Source organism: Bactrocera latifrons, unplaced genomic scaffold, assembly GCF_001853355.1.
Source record: "Bactrocera latifrons isolate USDA-ARS-PBARC rearing strain unplaced genomic scaffold, ASM185335v1 scaffold_458, whole genome shotgun sequence".
Lineage (NCBI taxonomy): Eukaryota > Metazoa > Arthropoda > Insecta > Diptera > Tephritidae > Bactrocera > Bactrocera latifrons.
The window spans coordinates 91,726-115,772 of NW_017537110.1; the positions used below are offsets into that span (position 1 = coordinate 91,726).

A 24,047-nucleotide genomic window follows, 5' to 3' on the forward strand; every position below is an offset into this window, starting at 1 on the left:
GACACTCTTGTTTGCTTCAACAGATATAAATTTTCACCAGTACCGATATCAACGCCATTTAAGAAACCAGTAACTTCAAAACATACGAGGTTCAACAGTGTACACATTGGAGGAAGAATTATTTTAGAATAACGTTGTGGTATATTAAATATAAGTCGAGGAAAGAGACATTTAACAAAGATTTAGAAGTAATATAAAACTGTTTTATTACATTTGTGTAATATAGGACCCTGCAAATTACTTTAATCGAAGATTACGTTATTACTTTGAGCAAAAAAATAAAAACGTATATTTCAGTCATGCAGGATGCCAAAGAAATCAGATATTACTTCTTAACTTAAGAGATATTTTCATGTCGAAGGGCACAACAACGCCTACCTTTGAAACTTTTCACGAATAATGTCTTTTGTTTGTGTGTGCCATTTTATGATAAAAAATTTTTTAAATCCAATAAAAACTGTTCAAGATCATCGGTACCAAATATTTAGACCCCGGTACCTATAGTTGACTTTTGATCGGAAATGTCGGTCAATGTGTATATATAACTAAAATTAAGGCATAATACTTCTCTTAAAATGGGATGTCTGTATGTGCTATATGTACTGGTTGAATCGGATTTTCCCTTAGCCCCCATATACTTAATATAAAGATTTTCGACTTTGACTTTGTACCGCATATATCGACGAATATGTGATTTATCAAAAAGAAAATAAGAGAGCGTGTTTTACTCATAACAGTGTATCTTTGTGCCTAAAATAAATAAATTTGACTGTAATCTTAGGCTAGCTCCTATATAACTAATATCAAAATTTTCAAACATTCGGCCGACTTTACTCTACATGATTAGTTTTACATCTTAAAGTATTAAACTGGCTTTGATTCTTGCAAGTTGCAAGAGTATAAAGTGTTGGGTTGCACACGAACTTAGCCATTCCTTACTTGTTTTATATAATATACGAAATTTCTATATACGTATTAAAACGAAATCCATTACTTTCGCATAAAATTAAAGATTTTATATAGAATAGCTAGAATGATCGAATTTAGACCAAAATATTCATCGGTTTGTTCGATAACTTGCTCTCATTTTAAAGGTAATTTTATAACTACACTCTCATAGAAATACTCGTTTCTATTGGTAAAAAATTGGAGCAGTCGAATTTCACAGATTTCTCTGAAACGAATTTTCCACCGACCCAATCATACGCCTGCGGTTCTCCTGATGGAACACCATTCCTCTCCTTTTGATCAAAGCTGTACAGGTCAGAATTTATAGTTTGGACGTAGGGGAATAGTCAGTAGCAGATTCGATAACGACTGTTAGCTTGACGTTGTCTTAATTGACCTACTTTTCATCACCAGTATCCAGATATATAACTGAAATTCGTGGCGAATCTTCTTCTTCTTCTTAATTAGCGTAGACACCGCTTACGCGATTATAGCCGAGTTAACAACAGCGCGCCAGTCGTTTCTTCTTTTCGCTACGTGGCGCCAATTGGATATTCCAAGCGTAGCCAGGTCCTTCTCCACCTGGTCCTTCCAACGGAGTGGAGGTCTCCTCTTCCTCTGCTTCCCCCGGCGGGTACAGCGCCGAATACTTTCAGAGCTGGAGTGTTTTCGTCCATTCGGACAACATGACCTAGCCAGCGTAGCCGCTGTCTTTTAATTCGCTGAACTATGTCAATGTCGCCATATATCTCGTACAGTTCATCGTTCCATCGAATGCGATACTCGCCGTGACCTACGCGCAAAGGACCATAAATCTTTCGCAGAACTTTTCTCTCGAAAACTCGCAACGTCGACTCATCAGTTGTTGTCATCGTCCAAGCCTCTGCACCATATAGCAGGACGGGTATTATGAGTGACTTATAGATTTTGGTTTTTGTTTGTCGAGAGAGGACTTTGCTTCTCATTTGCCTACTCAGTCCGAAGTAGCACCTGTTGGCAAGAGTTATCCTGCGTTGGATTTCCAGGCTGACATTATTGCTGGTGTTTATGCTGGTTCCAAGATAGACGAAATTATCTACGACTTCAAAGTTATGACTGTTCGTGGCGAATCCTTTCCTAATAACAGTATGTCTGATTGTCAAATTATATGTCGGATATAAAAATATTCGAACTTCCCGGTGATTTCATGCTTATATAACGAATATTGACTTACATTAAAATTTACTTCTATTGTAGTACCTTTTCTTGTGGCTGCTATATTTCTATAATTTAGCGTTTCATGATTAAATGCGTCTTTCCAGAATTTAGTAAGTGAGCGGTGATTCCTCTTTTATAAAATTTGTATTGAAAAGATAAAATAATAGATATTCTCGAGTATATTTCTCGATTTGATATCCAGTTATTTTAAAATAAATTGGTGCAATTACAAGTTTCCTGTTATCAAGTTAATCAGTGGCAGCACAAAAATCTCCCACAGTAGTTGTTTGACTAGTAACTCTTGCTATTTATGTAAGATTGTATTTCCTATTGAAATCTTAATGAATTATCATATTTTTTATGAAACAAAGGAATTTTGTCAATAGGGTAAATTATAATACTGAGATAGAAATATCAATATTCTCATTCCTCAGATGCTGAAGTCGAAGCAAAATTTGGCAAAAGCACAGGCAGCTTGATAAAATTAGAAAAATTATGGTGTTGAACTTCTGTAAACACTTTCAACAGCATCACGTTTTACCGCAACACCAAATTTTCTTCTGCATATTAGGAGAGTATCAGCAAATATGCAACATAGTTGCTGTTCTGCTTTAATTATTACGTAGCTCGAACGCACTTGTATTTTTCCACTTGCACCATATGAGGTGTTTTTTTAGTTTTGAGTCATATCGTCATCTCGTACAATTGTAATTTTTACATATTAGTTAGAGAAGACAGACTTTTGGAGTAGAAGCCTCAACAACAACGAATTTAATTTTTTGATTGAAGAAACCGCTTTTAATAACCTTATTTAGTAATTATACCTTAGGGGTAAAAGACGCGCATCCAGTAGAATTCCGGGGGGGGAACTGTATAATTTTATTCCTGCAACTCAAAGTCATTTTCTTCGCGAGTGTCACTTATGACGGAAATAATGTATAACGATACCAACGCCGACGATTCCTTAAAAAATTAATTTAATTAATATTTAATTTGCCCACATATTTTCTTCATGCACTAAAGTTATATAATAACAAAAGAAATGAACAACCAACATCTTAAAATAAATAAGCTTTCAAGAATATACGGGAACAAGAAAAATTCACAGGGGGCAAGATCTGGGGAACACGGTGGTTTTAGCCAAAGAGTCGCGCACAAGCAGCGATGTGTGAGCAGGGGCGTTATCGTGGTGCAAAAGCCAATTTTTGTCACATCTTCTCGGCCTTCTGAGAACATTTTGTACCACCGATAAACGTTGCTTCGGTCCAAGGTAGCTTCTCCGTATGCCACAGTCAACATTTGGAATGCATCCGCGCACTTAATTTCGTTTTTCACACAAAATTTAATACAGGTTCATTGATCCTGAACTGAATGAACATTCAAAATGGCCAAGCTTGTCGGCATAAGTGAGAGACATGAGTACCAACATAACGCCACAAGAAATTCGAACATACGTAACCCGCGAAAATTCAAAATTCGCTATACTTTTTGAACACACCTCGTATTTACCTATTTATACATACAAACATGTAGTGGCCGGATTCTTCTGTATAGTATACATATGTATGTTCCTCGCTTGAATTGTGGCCGGATTCTTCTGTATAGTATATGTATACTATACAGAAGAATCCGGGCACTCCTTGCTGTGGCTAAAGTATTTACATTATTTCAAAATTTGGATGTGGTTGACAAATATTTTCTTTGGGATGATATTCAAAAAAATTAAGTTTCTGGCAAATTAGTAGTGCCGTTTTGTTCAGAGAATATATTTATATCGTGAAGAGAAATTGGTTCAGAAAGATACATATGAAGTGATCCGTGATTTAAAATGTGAAGAGCATTCGGCTAATTGAACCGTTTTGCGTTAGTAGGAGTCGTGAAAGTTCGAAATGATAACCATCATCATTCTATTACCATTGAGAATGTGCGTAACTAATCTCTTAAAATAGTCATACTCCTATTAATTTCCTCGCTTGATAAATATTTGTGTAAAGCGAGGATAGAGTGCCGTAGAAACAAGAAACTCTGAATGATTTCTTAATAAATTTTAATAAGTCATAAAGTCAATACTGAGTTACTTGATAAAATTGTATATACCAATGAATTAGAATTTTAAACTTTAAAATAATTAAAAACATATTAAAAACTTAAGGGGGTATTCTAGTCTAGAGGTTCGAATTTCGAGCTTTTTTCAACAATTAATAAAAAAGAAGCACTACATATTTTTACTCTCCATTTTTTTTTTTTATCATTTGTTTATTCAACTTAGAAGAACACGTAAAATAAATTTCAAAAAAAAAAAATTTTTTTTCRTCGAGTTATGCGTCCTTGAAGAAAAAGGGGGACAAAAGAGGCCGTGTCCTCATCGCCATGATTTCTACCCTTGTCGACATCTGAAAAATAAAACAATGACAGATTCTTAATGAGTACGAATGTCACTGTTATGAAGCAGCAAAACTAAAAAAAAAAAATTTTCATAAAATGGCGGCTACTCAAAAAAAGGTCGGATTTTTCACTAATTTTTCAATTKTGTCGATTTTTTTTTAAATATTATAAAGTTTTATTTGATTTTTATTTATTGTTACTTCTAGTGATAGAGATATATTTAAAGAATATTCATGCCAACTTTCAAATAAATCGACTGATTAGAACTTGAGATATTGTGGCTACCGCATCAAAAAAAGGAGTTTTGAGAAAAACGCGTCTAAAGTTTTACGTTAAGTTTCAACTTTGAAAATAATTTGAGTTTTGAAAAATCCTTTTAGGGAGAAATTATATTAGGTATATGGGGATTGGGAGGAAGTATTCAGGGGTGTTGTGGAATCTGAAAACTGTCGGAATCAGAATTAAAACCGATTAAAAAAGTATTAGGTATCATGAATTCAGATATTATTGGTTTGATATTCGAAACAGAATTTATATCGCTTTTTGGTGTCACGGAAACCAATTTTACCTGATTTGCTATCAAGAACCAAGAAGATAGTCGCTCACTTTTCATTTGAAATGTAAGTTCAAATAAATTTATCTTTATTTTTATAGGGGAAACATAAGTATAAAACACGAAATGTCTTGATTATTGAGTTTTTGAAAAAAATATTTAAGAGGGGAGCCCTTTTTAGAGGCTTAAAAAATCGTTTTTTTTAGGTTTTTTTGGGAAGAAAAGAAATAATTGATTGAATGATTGAAGCGAAATTTTTAGGAAAGAGATTAATGTTCTTTAATAATTTATGTTCAAGTAAAACTGGGAAAATATCAAAAACAAAGTGTAAAATCCTAAAAATTTTTAAATTTGAAAGAGTGGTTTTGTCTAAAAAAAATTTACTGTAAACATATGTTCACATATCAATTTTCTTAGTATATTTCAGTTTAAATAGAAGATAATTTAATGCCAAAGGTAATAAACTTTGCCGCAATTCCATACGACGTTTAGTTTTTTTTTTTTTTATCCTGCCCGCCAATTAAGAAAAATCGTAAGACTGAAAAACCGAGAAATCGAGCGTCAAAATTTTCGCTTTCTGCCCAAGCGCTCATATATGTATGTATTTGCTAAACGCCCGGTCACTATTTCCCTTCTAGCTTCGACAATATTTGGAATTCCCATTTATAACTTTGGGGTAATGTTTCTAATTATTCTAATTTCTAACAAGATTTAAGCAAAGAAGAATTAAATTTTTTTTAGCTTCTAAAGCAGACCCGTTTAAAGAAGATTTACAAAACATAATAAACGTAATTTAACACCCAAATGTGTCTTTATTCATTCGATAAATGTTATATCTTATTGCTTGAATTTGCAAGTTTTGTCACATTAGTAAACAGCTGGTTTGCGTATGTTCGAAAAGACGAAAATCCAATCAGATTCTGTGACACCATTTAAAATCAGAATTACATGACCTTTGTGGGAAATCAATCAGCACAAAACGTGAAATTACCGCAAAATGCAATAGTACGCTCAATAGGCCGATTATGTTAACCATAAAATTAGCGAAGCCGTCAATCATATCGTGCTAGATAAGCGATTTGACATTCTCATATGTCCAGCGGCGTTAAATCGCACGATCATGGAGCCCACGCCAAATACTCACTATGCTAGATGATCTAAGAATCAAAAGTTTTCTTCAATTAATTGATTACTTAGTTTGTTTATGGAATGTAGCGCCATCTGGTTGGTACTAAAGGTCGCCCACATTAAAAAAAGCCTAACACCGAGAAAAGTATTGACTCATTGAAAACCAAACATTGAAAAAAACACCGCATAAGAAGTTTTTTATTTTCCCCAATAATATTAATATTAGTTAATTTTCATAAATTTTCATAACTTCATTGTTCACGACTGTATTTATTTAATTACTTTCGAAAACCCGTAATAATATAAAAACTTAGCTTAAAACTACCGTATTATATATTAAGAAAGCCGGAATTAAATAGAACATCAAGTACCTATGCCTGAGATTCAAAATTAAGTTCACCGATCGTTTAATTCAAACTTACAGTCTATAGGAAAAAACATTTCATAATTTCTTCAATTTTTATTTGAAACTTACTATCACATGCATAGAACATTAACACAAACATTATCCTCTTAATTTGGTTTAAAAAAGACGATATTTGCAGTCTCTGAACTAAAACAAATAATACCTTTTCTGAGGTGTCAAGAAAACAATGTTAGAATATTTTTATTTAATCAAAAATAGATGTTTGTTAGTTTTATACATTAACAAATGTTCAGGGTAAACCTCCGAGCCGCTTGTAATCAATTTTTTCTAATTGAACCAGCGGTTTCAATTGCTCGGCAAATATACGCATTTCATCTCCGATGGAGTCTTGGCCATTAGGAGCGAGAACAGAAAGTTCTACGAGATAACTTTGAGATACCGTTTCCGAACCAATTTCTTGTTGTTTTCCGGGAACAGCCTTTATTTTAGACACTGTTATTTTCATTCTTCCTTTCCGAAAAATATAACCTGAAATAATTAATTATTAATTAGTACAAAATCAAGTAAGAAGCGCTAAGACCGGGTGCACCCGAACATCTGACTCTCTCATAATTGGCATAAATCAAAATATATGATTTATTGATAATTAGATATTTAAGTATATTCAGGAATATCAAAATTATTTACTAAATCATTCAGTATTAGTAATACAAGTGCGGTTCAGTCACAACGAGCGTATAACTTCAAATCCAGTATATGTATAAACCGATTTGGTTGTGTTGTTTCAAGAATACTGGCTTTAGTAGCCAACCGTAAAGTGAAATCGTGTTATAGTACCCAGTGCAAATATAATTCAATATTCAATGCAAGGATATAAATCAATAGATTAACAAGTAAGGAAGGGCTAAGTTCGGGTGTCACCGAACATTTTATACTCTCGCATGATAAAGTGATAATCGAGATTTCAGGCGTGGTTGTGAACCGATTTCACCCATATTTGGTACATGTCATCAGGGTGTTAAGAAAATATTATATACCGAATTTCATTGAAATCGGTTGAGTACTTCCTGAGATATGGTTTYTGGTCCATAAGTGGGCGACGTCACGCCCATTTTCAATTTTTAAAAAAGCCTGGATGCAGCTTCCTTCTGACATTTCTTCCGTAAAATTTAGTGTTTCTGACGTTTTTTGTTAGTCGGTTAACGCAATTTTAGTAATTTTCATCATAACCTTTGTATGGGAGGTGGGCGTGGTTATTATCCGATTTCTTCCATTTTTGAACTATATATGGAAATGCCTAAAAGAAACGACTCTATACAGTTTGGTTGACATAGCTATAGTAGTTTTCGAGATATGTACAAAAAAGTTAGTAGGGGGCGGGGTCACGCCCACTTTTCCAAATATGCCCCTCCCTAATGCGATCCTTTGTGCCAAATTTCATTTTAATATCTTTATTTATGGCTTAGTTATGACACTTTATAGGTTTTCGGTTTCCGCCATTTTGTGGGCAAACAAGTGGGCCGATTTTGCCCATCTTCGAACTTAACCTTCTTATGGAGCCAAGAAATACGTGTACCAAGTTTCATCATGATATCTCAATTTTTACTCAAGTTACAGCTTGCACGGACGGACGGACAGACGGACAGACGGACGGACGGACAGACAGACATCCGATTTTCAACTCTACTCGTCACCCTGATCACTTTGGTATATATAACCCTATATCTGACTCTTTTAGTTTTAGGACTTACAAACAACCGTTATGTGAACAAAACTATAACCGTTATGTGAACAAAAATATAATACTTTGTTGCGAGAGTATAAAAACACTAAGTCCGCTTGAATACGTTTAAGAGCTATAAAGCAGTCCACACTTACCACGACTAACGTATTCGAAATCCAATCTACAACCCAATTCTGTAAGGAAATCCAGAATTGTGGATGTGCAGCCAACATCTATGCTAGAACGAACTAGTGTTGGGCGAGATCTATCTAACTCAGGTTGACCAATGTATCGAAGTTGGAATGGGGAATCCCTATCTAAAGCTCTACGAACACGAAGCATTAGTGGAGCGGTCTGTGTTGGCTGCCTTAGACTTAAACATACTTCCAAATCGTGAAACTGTTCTGGTGATGCATCCACGGTATCACATAATCCTCTTAATCTGTAAAATAATAAATATTCACTTGTTTATTGTACTGTATATTTATATACCATTATCAATTGTATATAAAACCAATTAATCGATATAAAACCAATATAATTTTCAATTATAAAATTTTTTAATTTAATTCAACACTACTCAGTGCACATTACCCTTGATTAATCAGACTGTAGCTAATAATAGGTGAACAAATCTTCAACCAAAGAGGTAGTGTTCCTGGTGTACTTAAAAAAAATATATATATTCATAAAATACATTTATTGGTTGTTTCGCTACAATTGTAAATGAAATAATTTGGTCATGTTTCTTTTCTATGTGCATCCGGGTGATCGGGAAAAAAGTGTAGACGATAGAAATGGAAAAATAATGTGTTGCGTATGATCGCTGTTGTGTCTGCTAAATTTTACTACAATTTGTTCAGTAGTTTAGGAGTTTTCTCCGTACAAACAGCATAACATGTAATATTTATATAATATATACCGTGGCGGACCAAACTCTACGTACGATCCCTTTCCAGAAGTCAAATCCCTTATTTATGTTTTTTTGCAAACTCCAAGAGAGGTTTCCGGTTTTCTCACTTTTAAGGGGCTTCTTACTAGGAGTTCTGCAGTTAAATCCTTCATTATTGAGGGCCCTTGTTACTGTGCGTGGGTGAACAACAATTTGGGATCTCTCAACTATGTCCTGGGCCAAATTAGTACCATGAACTTTGGGATTTCGGTCCACTTCTTTGCGAATGAATGAAACGTCTCTGCGGTTAAGCTTCTTCGGACGGCCAGTGCGCCGCTTACTCTCGATAGAATTTGATTTTTTAAAGTTATTAAATATGGTCTGCACCGTCGATTTGCTTAAACATAATAATTTTCCTATTTCGCCAAATGATTTATTCTCATTTCTATGTTTAATAACTAAATTTCGCACATCCACCGAAATTTCTTTGCGTGGAGCCATTTTTCCGGTCGTACACACTTTTTAAAATGCCAAAATGCAATAAATTCCGAGAATAGTACACTACAGTACAGACATAAATGAAACAAACGGCAATTTACCGTTATGCTTCAGCAATGCCTTTTTTCAGTTTTAAGTGAGCAACTTTAAAAATTAATATTGGAGTATTATACTTTTTTTTTGTAAGACAATAATAAGATTTAAAACAACCCTGCATCATTACTTTTCCTTCTCATCCTACAGAAATTGTTAAATTTATGAAAAAGGGGTCGTACGTGGAGTTTTGTAAGCCGCTGTAGACGTTAGAATGAAAAAATGCAGAATATAATCAAACAAAATCAAAAAATAAGGAAGAATTAAATTCGAGTATAACTAAGAAATCTACACTTAGTGAAATATTTGTCAGCTGCTGTCTAAACTTTATATTAAACAAGTAAAGCAACACTAAGTTCGGATGTAGCCGAACATTTTATACTCTTGCAATTTGCATGAAAATACTTTCAAGTGTTGAAAAAACTTTACATCTTAGTAACTTATACGCTTTAATTTAAAATCAACCTAATTAACTCAAATGAGATATAAACTCACCCAACGTCAACCAATAATTGAAAGTTATTACATTAGCGATATAATGTTAAGAGCAAGGTCTAGACCAATTTCATACACATTCAGTGATAACCACATTATGGCTAAGAACTCAACTATTAAAATATCATACATTTAGATCAACATAAACAGTTTGAAAGCAGATGGAGGAGATACTCGAGACTCAATCACTGCTGCATTATAATATGGAATCATATTTTACGCAAAAATTATGCAGTATAATTAACTGCTGAGTACAGGTAAACCTTCTACAACGCAGTGAAAAGGTTCCTGAAACACTCCGCGTTAAAGGAAATCGCGTTGTAGGATACTCTAATTCCAAACAAAAATCATAGTTTGGTTCCAAAATAAAAAAATAAAATTTCAATAAAATATTGGAATTTGTATGTATAGTAAAAATATGTGCTTAATATAATTCTTTGTACTTATTTGTTGAGTCATAAGAACATACATATTATTTATTAATATAATAACACATACTTCTGCTTTGTTACTTAAAGGGTCCTTCTCCACATTGAAATCTTCCAACTGCTTTGCCATATTTAAAACTTTCTCGATATTTTTTAGTGAAGTTTTTATTTTCAACATCGGAAAGATCGTCACAGCTATCTCCAACTGATTCTCTATTCATCATTGCCACTAAATTTGCTTCGTTTATTTCGTCGTCCGCAATTATATCAACCATTGTTATTTCATCAAATCAATCTCATTATGTTCCTATATTCATTTTCTATTGGTGTAGAAACAGTGCCCTGAATGTCTATTCCGGTATTAATGCTTTCCAGCCACCTTTTAGTGCTGAAGGACGAATTTCAAAACTTTAAAGCGAGGAGCTCTTTTTTCGTTTTTCGAAATAAAAGCTCTTGAAGGCATTTTTTTCCACCATAAGCCTGTCTCATCTGCGTTGAACGCTTGTTCATGTAAATAAACATTTTCTTTATTAATTTTTTCGAACTGTGCTGGATCTGCGTCTGCGGATGCACTTTCTCCCTGTATTTTTAAATTGCGAAGTGCATGTATTTTTGTGAATTTTCCAAACCATCCATTACTAACTACCGAACTTATAATTTTTTCTTCGTTTTGTTTGATAGTTCTTATTGTTGACTCATTTAAATTAAAATATCAATATCACTTATCCTTTCACTTGGTTTTGAAGTCGATCCAAAATTTTTACATTTTCGTGGCTAAATTAAAAAATTTATTTGCATTTAAATAAAGTTACATACATATAAATATGGTTTAAAAGAAACTTACTTGTTCACCTTAAAATAATTGTAAAAACGAAAAAAAAAACAACTGCTCCACAATTTTTTTTTAATTTAACTAGAATTAGACCGAATATTTTTTCGCAATTTTTTACATGCCTTAGATTGATGCTTTTATTTGCAATGCCGACAACAAACTAATAAAAAAAAGTTATTACATTAAATGAAAGTAGCATAAATCGTTGTGTGGTATTAGAACTGCGGGGAAACCCCTTTTTGTTTAATTTTGTCATTGACTACACAATTACGTATTTGTAAACACATGTTCGAGTGTAGGGTGGCAATGCTATAAAAAAGATAGGTATCAAAGTATGGACAAAATGCAAAGAAATTTATTTGGGCAAGAAAACCTTTTTCCAAATTAAAATATTCAAATATAATATTTCAAAAAATGTTCGTAAAAATCGCTTTGTAAGATTAGCGTTCTAAGAAAGTGTCAGCATTTTCCGTTGCAGCAAAAACGCGTTGTAGGAGGTTTACCTGTATCTGTAGAAAAACTACAGTGTCGCAATATTGGTGGGGGGATTTCCGATTATCGAATTCCCATAAATTTACTAAAATATATTTATAAAAGGAAGCCGCGTTAGTTACGATATGTATAACTCAAGAAGGTAGTTTAGAACCATGGGAACAAAGGGATACACTTTGTCTCTTTATGTCAAAAGTCAATACAAACTATAAATACTAAAACTACATATATTTCGAAAAAGTACGCGATTCATGAAAGAATCATTTGAAAATTTATTACTTCAAAAAACGAAATAACTAAATACCAACATAGAGCTAATGTGAGAGAACAGTAATTTTGGTATGCATGCATACTTAGTATATGGGTTATACTGATTGTTGCTCCCGAACAAAGCATATGTTTTAGGACGACCCCGTCAGATATTTTTCATATCACAATAATAAATGGCATTGACATTTTCGTCGTCAATGCATTGTGGCTACTTTGCTATGCTTTATGGGCGAAAGGCTAAGTTCGGGTGCAACCGAACATTTTATACTCTTGCAACTTGCAAAAATCAACGCCACGGAAATAGCTTAAGATGTATAATGTCACCCAGAGTACATACAAGGTTCCAAAGTAAACCGAAATTAAAAAAAAACAAAAAGAAGTATTTTCGGCAAAATCAATTTATTTTATTCCAAATAGTCTCCTTCTTCTTCAATACAGCTTTTTGCACGGTGCCATATGAGGTGAATACTGGGAGTGTTTAATGATTGAAAGTGATTTTTTGTCAAATAATCGTCTTTCGAAAGTTGGTTTCTGAGCAATTCGTGATTGTCAGTCTATTTGTGCGGAACAAACCGCCAACACACCTTTCGTAAGCCCAAATGTTCGGTCAATTACGATAAATCGATGTTTTGAAGATGTTCAATTCCATTTCAATGATGATTGCGCCAGATTTTTGATGAATTCTATTATCACACACAGCGACGCAAAAATTCGGTTTTACTACCATTAAAGAGCACTCAAACACTCTCCGAAATCAGTAATTCGTTGTTTTTGATGGAATAGAGCTTTCTTTAAGGCGTCCTTCACTTCATTTTCCTCGATGCTCATTACGCCTCTTTCAAACTTAGAAAATCTTTCTTGAAGGGCTTATTTTCTTAGTGCAAAATCCAAATTTTCCTCCCTAAAAGCAATGCTTTATTAACAAACGAAATGTTTTTTGATGAATTTTTTGTAAATTAACATCAGCTGCTGCACTCAACTTGCTATAACTCATTAGCTAATACTAGTTCCTCAGTTGCCAAATTTGTATATTTATTTTTGAGAGGTAGCGGCTGTATGTCTATGTGATAGCCGGAGTAATTCGTGGACAGGTCCTCCAGTATGTTTTATATTAAGAGCTCTTAGTTGTAACAGTTAAGTCCTCCTCCTTGATGTTTTACATTTTTTTTCTCATTATCATAAATTTTAAGAAATCTGACTGCTCTTACTTTTTAAGGCAAATTTTGTTATGAATTTTGTAATTCAAAAACTCATTTTAAATAGAAAACTATAGATATGTAGGAAAATTAACGATCTCATATAATTTTTAATAAAAAAATACCATTTCAAAGTTTTAAATATCTGCTAAACAGTGGTAACGTCGGAAATGTCTCAATGAGGTGATATGATATATAAGAGGTGACTGTTATATAAGAGCCGTCGCACTTGCGATTAGGCTCCCACATCACTGATGACAGTCATAACTTCGCACCATTAACACCAACAACGACGTCAGCCTCGGAATCTAACGCAGAATACCTCTTGCCAACAGGTGCTACTTCGGACTAAGTATGCAATAGTCCTCTCTCGACGATCATAAACAAAAATGTATAAGTCACTCATTATTTCCGTTTTGCTAAATGGTGCAGAGTTATGGACGATGACAACATCTGATGTGTCGGTGTTACGAGTTTTCGAGAGAAAAGGTTCTGCGAAAGATTTATGGTTCTTTGCGGGTTGGCCACGGCGAATATCTCATTCGATGAGCTGTATTAGATATACGACGACATTGACATAGGTCAGCCGGCTACGCTGGCTAGATTATGTCGTACATATGGAACTCCAGTTCTGAAAGTATTCGATTCAATACGCGCCGGAGGAAGCAGAGGAAGAGGAAGACCTCCAGTCTGTTGAAAAGACCAGGTGGAGAAGGTCCTGGCTTCAGTTAGAATCTCCAATTGGCGCCACATAGCGAAAAGGAGAAACGACTGGCGTGCTGTTGTTAACTCGGCTATAATCGCGTAAGCGGCATCTACGCCAGTAAAGAAAAAGAAGTATTCCTTGTTGACAGTTTGGCCGGTAGGAAGGAATTCGGAGTGAACCACACCTACATAATCGAAGAAAACTGTCAACATAACCTTGATTTTTGACCTGCTTTTCGGGACATCGGGTCGGGCATCAGGGATAAAATGGGTATCACTGGAAAGGTGACGTTCTCCAGATCACGAAAATATATATATATATAATTGCCGCTGACTCATAGTTTTAGAGATATTTGCATTTAAAGTTGAAAAATTAAGAACTTTTACATTTATAAGTTGTATATTGCGAATAACTTCTTCACTTATATTATGCACTTTTCACTTACTAACACTTCACTATAAGGTTCTGTATATTAATTTTTTTAATATTTGTTGTAAATAAAGCTTTATTTCCGCGCCGCGCTTCAAAAAAAAAAAAAAAATAACCATGGCAACCATTTTCTTATTGTGCAAATGCAGAGAATTTAACTAAAATAAAATAATTAAAATAAAGCTTTATTTACAATTAAGGGGAAATCCACTTTATTTAAATAATAAAAACACTGAAAATTAAAAATTGTATATGTATCGGTAATAATGCATATAAGTAGTTGAAGCACCAAGATAACCCAACCAACCATTTATACAAGACCCTCTAAATGGAAAATTTGTAAGAAAAAATCGCCCGATTTTTTATTCCAAATTTTATATATATTTTCAGCATTATGTACATTGACACAAGCGCCGTTATATGGAAGTAATATATTGCCCATTTTTCAGAGAGCTAAATAACGTATTTAGGCTGTTCACGATAAGGTGGTTATCGGGTTATGTGGTTATGTGATTAAGTAAACAACAACAAAATGCGGTATGACAAAATAACCAACTTTGACCAACCCAGACCCTTGTTTACAGATTATGTGGTTGTTTGCTTATTTCCAGTGTTAGAAAGTCGTTGGAGTTTTACTAAATGGCAGCACAAAAAATAAATAAAACTAAGCGAATGGCATTTCCATTTATATTTTCTAATTAGAAATTCTGCTATTAACAGCTGTTTTTTGTTTACAATTGCATTGTGACAYAGTTCAGGGCGCAAGATATCTTCAAATTTTATACAAAGAATCTTTTGAACTCTTAAAATTYKGATTATTTAATAAGCACATACCTTCAATAAAGTCCATTTCCTGAATAGCAGAACTTATTTTAAATTCAATTATGTTGCTGTTCAAACTTTGTTTAGGCATTTAATAAGTAGAAATTTCATTGAACTTAAAATATAAACAATGAACAGCTGTTTGTGCAAAAATAAGCATATAAGAATCAATACGGGATGTTCACGGATCATAGAGGTTATTTTTAATCTAATAACCACATAACCCGATAACCACCTTACCGTGAACAGCCTAATTATATTTACCTGATTGGTTATTTGATATTATTATAATGACATCATTATATGATAATTTTTTGCTTACTTATATCTAAAAAACAAATTAACATTTAACAATAAATTTACATTTAAACCAAAGTTTAATTCATTAGCTATCCGTGCTATATAAATTTAAAAAAATCCGTGCACGCATTTAAGAGGAATAAGCAGTGAAAAGGAGATACTGAAACGAACCCAACCCCCAAATGATCTCTCAAAATGGTTTTCACTCATTCTTCTGATATTCCAATGAAGCCAGTAAGATCTCTGACTGCTAATCGTCGATTCTCAAGCGCCAATTCCTTCATTTTATTGACGCGTTTGATGTTATATTTCGCACAGATGTCTTTGACAGTCATACCAACCCAGGAAAATATTTCGATGAATGGTTTTTCGCACGTAATTTAGTTTAAGTCTTAAAATTTTTTGGACACAGTAGTATAGAGCAATCAAGAAAAAAACCTGTGAATTTTACAAAGATATCTCAATAATTTATCGATACTTTGGGTATAATCTCTGCCATATTCACCGAGGTTCTTATATTCGGATCTGAACCCGACCATTTTTAAAAGACAAGTGCCAAAGCTTGAAGCACTATTTATAAAATATGTAATTTTGAATTTTTTTTGAAATGTTTGAGTTATATATTTTTAAGTGAAAAAAGCTGACGGAATGTTATAAGGGAATTATAATAAACCAATATGTGATGCGATTACTTTCCGATTTTAGCAAGTAAAAAAAAAATTGTTTTCACGAAATCTGAATTATATAAAAAATAGATAAATACCGAATTAAATATAGCTAAATATCAAATGTGGAATCAACGCTATTTTTAGAATAATATCCAGCGGGTCACCAGCATGTATTCACAGCCATTGTCTAGAGGACGCTGCATTTGGTGAGCTGCAGAGTTTATGGAAAGCGTAGATTTCACTCACCAAGATGAAAATATTCCACACAAATATAAATTAATTTATTGACGCGTTGATTTTATATGGATGTAAAACATGGAATCTTACAGTAAATACAAATATTAAAATACTTCTTTAACCGCTGTCTTTGCAAGATTATGAGAAAATACGCAATTTATTACATAAAGTGGGCACATAAGTATTTTCAATGTATTATTTATATTTATACTTTTGTACCCCATTAACTCTGTTATTATTATACCCTGAACAGGGTATATTAAGTTTGCCACGAAGTGTGTAACACCTAGAAAGAAGCGTCGGAGACCCTATAAAGTATATATGTATATAAACGATTTTTCTTATTGATTACGATTCACATCATATTACATATGTACATATGTGTCCGAAATTTAAATTTCTGCGATCAGAAATATCCAAGTTATATTGAAAATTCAAAAAAACATATCATCAATTGCTTGATTTCTTGACGAAGTTAGCCTTGATTTATTGTTTATATTTTTTTTATAATTTGTTAAGCTTAATGGACATTGGTTAGGTTAGGTTAAATGGCTGATCAAAAACAGCAAGTTGTGGTCTTTTTTGGGGCCGTAGAAAAGAAGAACTCCTGCGTTCGAACTATACATTAACAAAACGGTTAGTAGCCAATAGAAATTTGTACTGGCGTTTAATTTACTTTCCCCCTCAGTTCGATGGAATGTCTGAAGATATACTCTCCAAATGTTTCAAGTTTTGACCTCCCGAACGCGGACAGTCGAGAAAGAATCCCCTTGCGGGTAAGGGGGACCCCTCTGGGTTCGAGAGGAAACCGAATATACCCATGGTAAGACATGCCTGTCGTCAGAGGCGACTAAAATCCACATGCACTGTGTCTGACATTTCAGGTCTTGCTTTAAATGTCATCATATTCTAAGTCAGAACAAGTCCTACAATACTCAGCTTGAAATGATATTATAGACTTTATATTAATTCCCAATATAAAGGCATTTGTTGTTCAAGCGACAAATGTCACCAGTCATTGAGTTGGGATTATGAAACCTCCAACAAGAAGTAGCAAATGTTGCAAGGTCACACCAAAGACTTTAACCTGGTACCACGGGGAGCAGTTAGCCCTTGGAGGTAACTCCAATCTGCTCATCGGGTTTGGCCTTTTGTGGAGACTCGTGGTGGCTGTGGTTTAAACCTAAATGCAGGCAGGGCATTTGTCCAATGTGGAGCCGCATTGCGGCCGGGTGCCGGACCTAGAGCACGGCAGAGGTTTTAGGTCGGCCTCGAACCCGACCAAGGCGGCTAGGGAGTCCCACCCTATCAATTGGAACTAAAGTATAGGTGCAGGTGCACGCACTCATGCTTTGGTCCTCTTAAGTATGGGTGCTGGTGCATGCACTCGTGCTTTGGTGCGCTGATCAACGCATTGTATTGATCTATGTACTTCTAGCAATAGAAAGCACCGTGGGGTTAGGCCTTCGTAGGCAGGAATTCACGTTAAACCACAACGGACTCTGTCAAGAAGGAAGTGTTGAGTGTGTTCCACCTCATCTTCTTCCATACAGCTTCTACAGATGGCGTTTCGTAGGACTCCTCCCATACAGCGCGGACGCCAACAGGCCAATGGCCCGTTAAAAGCCTCAAAACCAGGGAAAGGCTAGCCTTACTGAGGCCAAAGGTCTCTTGTGATGGATCTTGGGTCAAAAAGGTTTTGCGACAGCGCATGTACCCTTTGGTGGCCCAGCGCTTATCAAGCTTCCGCAAGACCCAGCTATTCGGTAATAGAACTCGAGAAGATACGGGATCACCGATCTGCGTCCTACCGATAGCTTTTCTAGGGTGCCTAATATTTTGCACCCGCAAAGTTTAACGATAATCAAAAGAAATGGCAATGCAGGACATTAAAGCTTTGATTCCTGCATACCGTCAATACCTTTATGATAATATATCCTTTTAACAATTAAATTTTTAATAATTATTATTAGGTACACATTAATAATAAAAATAATATGAAATATGGAAAACTTGCAATTGTTTTTATTGAGAATTTATAAAATATATATTAATATTCATTTTTTTAATTTTTATACATATTTAGATTGATCATACGTTATTTTGTTTCAGAAAATTCAAAATAACGTAAGCTTCTTATTTATTTTGTTATTTTGTTTCAGAAAATTCAAAATAACGTAAGACATCTACTATAAAATTATCATTATTTTTTTTTTTATCTAAAAAATATTTATAGTTTCATGTTAATTCAGATTTGAAAATTTTGTTTCAATATCTCAAGAGGTTTTATTTTTATACGGGTTTTTGCTTCTCCTGCAAACCTACGAAAAGTGATGTTACGTTTTTTTGCATTTCAGGTGACGATATACACTAAATTGCTGTCATAATATTATTCCGCTACATAGAGAAAAAAATAAACGCCGAGATAGCAGTTATGTATATGTTTTTGCTTAAAAATAAATAAAAAGGAAATAAACGATTGAAAGTGTTTTTTATAAAAAAAACTAAAGAACCTATACACGCTTTACTGTGGCTGATACATAGATGGTACTACTAATACCATAGGGGCTTTAAAAAAATACGTTTACAAATTTGGCAAATGATCAAAAAGCATTTCGTGTGTTAATTAAGTATTGGATTTTGGGGGAAAAAATACTGTTGAATTTGGGCTCTGCACCAAGAAAATCAACCGTTAAAAAGATGCGAAATGAGCATGGAGGACAATGAAGGTAGTATACGTCCTAAAGACGCGATAGCTCTGTGCAAATTGGGGTTCGCGCAAGTTCAAAATTCATCAAAAACAATGAATTGCTGATTCCGAGAAGTTTTTGAGTACTCTTTAATCGTATAAAACCGAATTTTTGCATCGGTGTGTGGGAATAGAAACATCGCTGCATCATTTCACACTAGAGTCCAAACGACAATCAGTCTTTTAGAATGCACGTGGTACAATATTCATAGACTGATTATTGAGCCAGTTATGATCCATTGCACTGCATATTTGGTTGCGGTTCTTTTCTATTATTCCTAATATTTAGCAATTGTATTACTTTTGAGGGTCAGTTTGAAATTGTACGCATATACTTCATCGTTTCCGTTTAAATATTGCACTGTTCTGTGCAATGCTTCGAATATACATATTTCTGTATACATCAAATTATGATAAACCTTTCTATCAACACTGCAGTTATTCCGCTATTTTTGTACTCTTCCAATTTGTTGGTACAGACTATAAATTTTTGTTCATCCAACAATTGTACGTATCAACTAAAACTAAGCGAGACTGCATTAGATACAATTGGCTGTCTTAGCTCCATATGATTGGTGATTGTATGTGAAGTAACTTAATGAAACCCAAGGAAGATGTTTTTGGAATGTGGCATGATACTAGTTAATAGATAAAATCGGGTCGATACTACATCTACTCCCATATATAACGTATGATTTCCGTTTTTGTAATAAACCTTATGGTGAATATGTCGGTCAGTATATGAATTATATAGAGTATATGTTTTCTGGTTGAAATTTTGCATCTTAAGGTATTTCCGTGGCGTTGATTCTTGCAAGTTGCAAGAATATTAAATGTTCGGTTGCACCCGAACATACGTCTTTCGCCCATAATCTAGCAAAGTAGCCGCAATGCATTGATGACAAAAATGTCAATGCCATTTTTTTATGTGATATGAAAAATATCTGACGGGTGACATTTTACACTTTGAGGAATACTTGTTAAAATAATGGCTTGCACTACATTTTGTGACAAAGGCCTCCATATTTCGATGTGCCAAATTACAGTTCTGTATCTTAAATTGTCTTAAATATAGCACTTTATACTATTCAGCTTAAAGGAATTTTGCAGACGTGGCAGTTATCGCTTGCAGGAGCGGATGGACAGACAGTCATTCGGAATTAAACTCTTCTTGTTATCCTAATCATTGAAATATATTAATTTGAATTTATCTATATTAGTTTTAAGTCCTACAAACAAGAGTCAGGTAAAAATTATTCTATTGTAAATGTTGTAATAGGATAAATCTATCCTATCTATCCCTATTTAACTTGACATAACAAATATTGGGTAGTCGAAAAAGCCCTTTCGTATTTTGTCAATAGATGTTGTTGCAGTTGTTGTTGATTTAACGGTTATCTAATCCCCGATGTTGTTGCTGTCGTATACCTCCAGCGCTACCAATCACATTGTGTCATGCACCAACACTATAGGAAAGATGAGATTTGATGTTAAATTCGGGGAAGTTGAAGAAAAGTTACAACTGTTATGTCAATAAGTGAAGATAATGAAGAAGTTCGCTATATTTTGAAACTTTTGTTTAAAAGAAGAATGCCATGCAAGCCACTAATAAAATTTGTGAAATTTACGGAGAGCCTGTAGAGGATTCCGAAATTACTATAAAGTGACCAGAGCTTCTTTGAGTCGTATATACTGTGTGTACTGCCCAAAAAATAAGGTGACATTTGAATTTTAACTGCGCGCGTCGAAGGATTTGGAGAATTATTATTATTATTTTTTTTTTTTTTGTTGGTAGTACTGTCAGTCACATTTATATCAAATTTCATGTCAAAATATTCATTAGTGTTTGAGAAACGTGTCGTTTTTTGAGCTGCTAAAAGTGAGTTTTTCGTGTTTTTGCGTTTTTATACGATGAATCGCAGCGAAGACGGAACTGAAGGTCATCCCGGAAAGTGACTACAACCAGATTGGAAAATACGTTGGCATAATGTGGGGATTACGTTGAAGGGCACTAAATTGATTTGGAAGAATAAATAAAGAATTTGCAAAATAAATACAATGTCATCTTATTTTTTTGGGCACAGATACATAACTGATATATTTACATTTTTTCATGACAATATTGGGTTATTTAGAGAATTCTGGGAATTATGCACAATGTATCAAAAAAATTTTCTTTTTGCCTTTGTCATGCCTTTACACCTGAGGATGCCTTCGCAATTAAAAAAAAAGGTGAACGTTTTTACTTGCTACAAATATATGATCGTCAGTCTTTTAGGACGTGACCTAATCTCTTTATTGCTCTGCATCTAGCGAAACTGCGCGCGGATTACCAATACACTGAGTTTTTTCTTGATTTTAATTTGTAACTAACGCCTATATTTATTTAAGGTAATTCAGAAAAATTTCTTGAGATTTAAAATAGCACCTCCCGATTTCGGAGTTAATGTTGGATAGAGTTTCTTCAGATCAAGAAAATATATACATCGGTTGCACACTAATTAGCACATCCTTTCACATTCCAATAGTATTGCTTGAAATTGATGATAACTATATTTTTGGAAATATTTTTTTTTGCATATCAAATAATCGATTTTTTTGAGTATTTTTTGGGAGGGAAAGAAATAATTGGTTAAAGCGAATTTTCTGGTGTTTATAGTGTATATATTTAAACATCATCCGCAAATATTTTGGATACAAAATCTTTTAAATTCTGCTTTGGGAAGCAAATGCCTGATGCATTTCGAATGTGCATTTGCCGGAAGCAATTTCTATCTGAAACAAAAAATTCAAAGAGATTCATATTTGTTAATAACTTATCTTCTAGTTAAACTAAGAAAATTCCAAACATAGTGTATTTTTTTTTAAATTGAAAAAAAAGGTAGTTTTGACCAAGAAATTTTTGCTTTATGTTGTTAAAAAATATGTTCAAACTTTTCTTAGTTTTTTTTTAGTTTAAATAGAAGATCACTTAATACCAAAACTTTGCCCAAATTCCATAAAACGTTTAGTTTTTTGGTGGGTATTCCTTTATTTCATAAAAACTTTTAATTCAAGCAGGCATTTTAAATAGCAGACCCTGACATAAAAAAAAGTTTTAGTAAATTATTTGCGTTAAGATTGTGATTTGTTTGCGAGATTAGCTGCAAGTAAAAATTTTAATAGACAGCAGTGTGAAGTATTTAAAATAGAACGTTGCAAAAGCTCCAATGAAGAGGAAAGGAGTCTAATATGGAACATGCTCCAGGACGGGATAAATATGAGTGAAATTGTCCGTTACCTTTGAAGTTCCCCGATAAAAATTTAAAACGCTCACAGATATTTGTATGAGAATAAAACATTTCTAGTTGCAAAAAGCTCACAAAAAGAGAAAATTCCCTCATTGTTCGTAAGGCGCTTAAGGATCCTTTTGCAACTTCCTCACAAATAAGAGCTTCAATACACGAAGAATATGTCAAAAACCATTGCCAGTAGGACTGTTAGACAGTGCCTTTTGGAAAACAACTTTCGAGAATGCCAAAGTTTAAAACAGCCAAAAGTAAAGTTTAAAACAGCCACACAATAATCGAAAGGCTCGTTTGAAATTTGTCAGGCTGCATAGGGGACCTCCTTTTTATTTTTGGAATTCTGTTGTTTGTGTGAGCGACAAATCGAAATTTAACTTACACGGTACTGGTGGAAGAACTTAGGTGCGACGCCTCCCCAAATAAAGAATAGGACCCAAAATATACAAGGAAGACGATTAAGTTCGGTAGGGGAAGTGTTATGGCGTGATGTCGCTTTACGTATGGTGTTGGTCCTGTAGTGCAGATAATGAGAAAGCTACATTATGTAGCATATAAGAACTTAGTTGAACATCATTTCGCAATGTTTTAGGAAGATTAAGATTCAGTGGCTTCAAATGGCAATTCCACTGCTGAATTGGCTTAAATATGCTTTTACAACGTTTTTTTTTATTATTACTGATTTGTTTTCCTGGAACCTATACTTCAATTCCCGAGCGATACTTTTTATTATTTCTTTAGTTTTCTGGTAATTTTAGTGTGCATGGGAGAGGGCGTGCCACCTCTGTATGTATATAGTTGCCGCTGACTTTATGGCTTTTGAAATATTTGGATTTAAAGTTCAAAAATTCCACTACTTAAAAAGCGCGTAATTCGTTCCTACACGTTTGTTTTGTATTAAATAGAGCAAAATTGACTTTAATTCCACATCTCCTTGTTGGGACCGAAGTTCACCATCGTTGTTAGTCCGACCCCTGTTTCCTTTTTTTTAACGCGCCGCCAATGAAGAAGTGAATTCTACGCGAAAACCCAATCATGTTTTATTTATTGTTTTCATTTTTTCTTTTGGTTTCTTTGTAAAATATGTAGATAAGGAAACTCTGATTATATGTTGGAATGCAACCTATTATATATTGAATAAAAGTTATTTTTCCACGAGTTGTTCGAGCTGCAGAACTTAATAGAGAAGGTACCATCTTCTATAAAAATGTACAGCTGCTGGCGTATGCCGATGATATTAATACCATCGGCCTCAACAATCGCGCCGTTAGTTCGGCTTTCTCCAGACTGGAAAAGGAAGCAACACAAATGGGTCTGTCAGTGAACGAGGGCAAGACGAAATATCTCCTGTCATC

At 34.0% G+C, this 24,047-nt stretch overlaps 1 protein-coding gene across 1 annotated transcript in view; it reads right to left on the reverse strand.

The window, feature by feature from the left end:
* Positions 1–6,656: 6,656 nt before the first annotated feature.
* The window catches only part of LOC108973096 (mediator of RNA polymerase II transcription subunit 18), a 21,910-nt gene continuing 4,519 nt past the window's right edge, over positions 6,657–24,047 (reverse strand). The window contains exons 2-3 of the mRNA XM_018940116.1: positions 8,457–8,743; positions 6,657–7,106 (exon numbers count right to left, since the gene is read on the reverse strand). Of these exons, the coding sequence (XP_018795661.1) occupies positions 6,868–7,106; positions 8,457–8,743 (526 nt within the window). The 3' untranslated portion in view covers positions 6,657–6,867. The remainder of the gene's footprint in view (positions 7,107–8,456; positions 8,744–24,047) is intronic.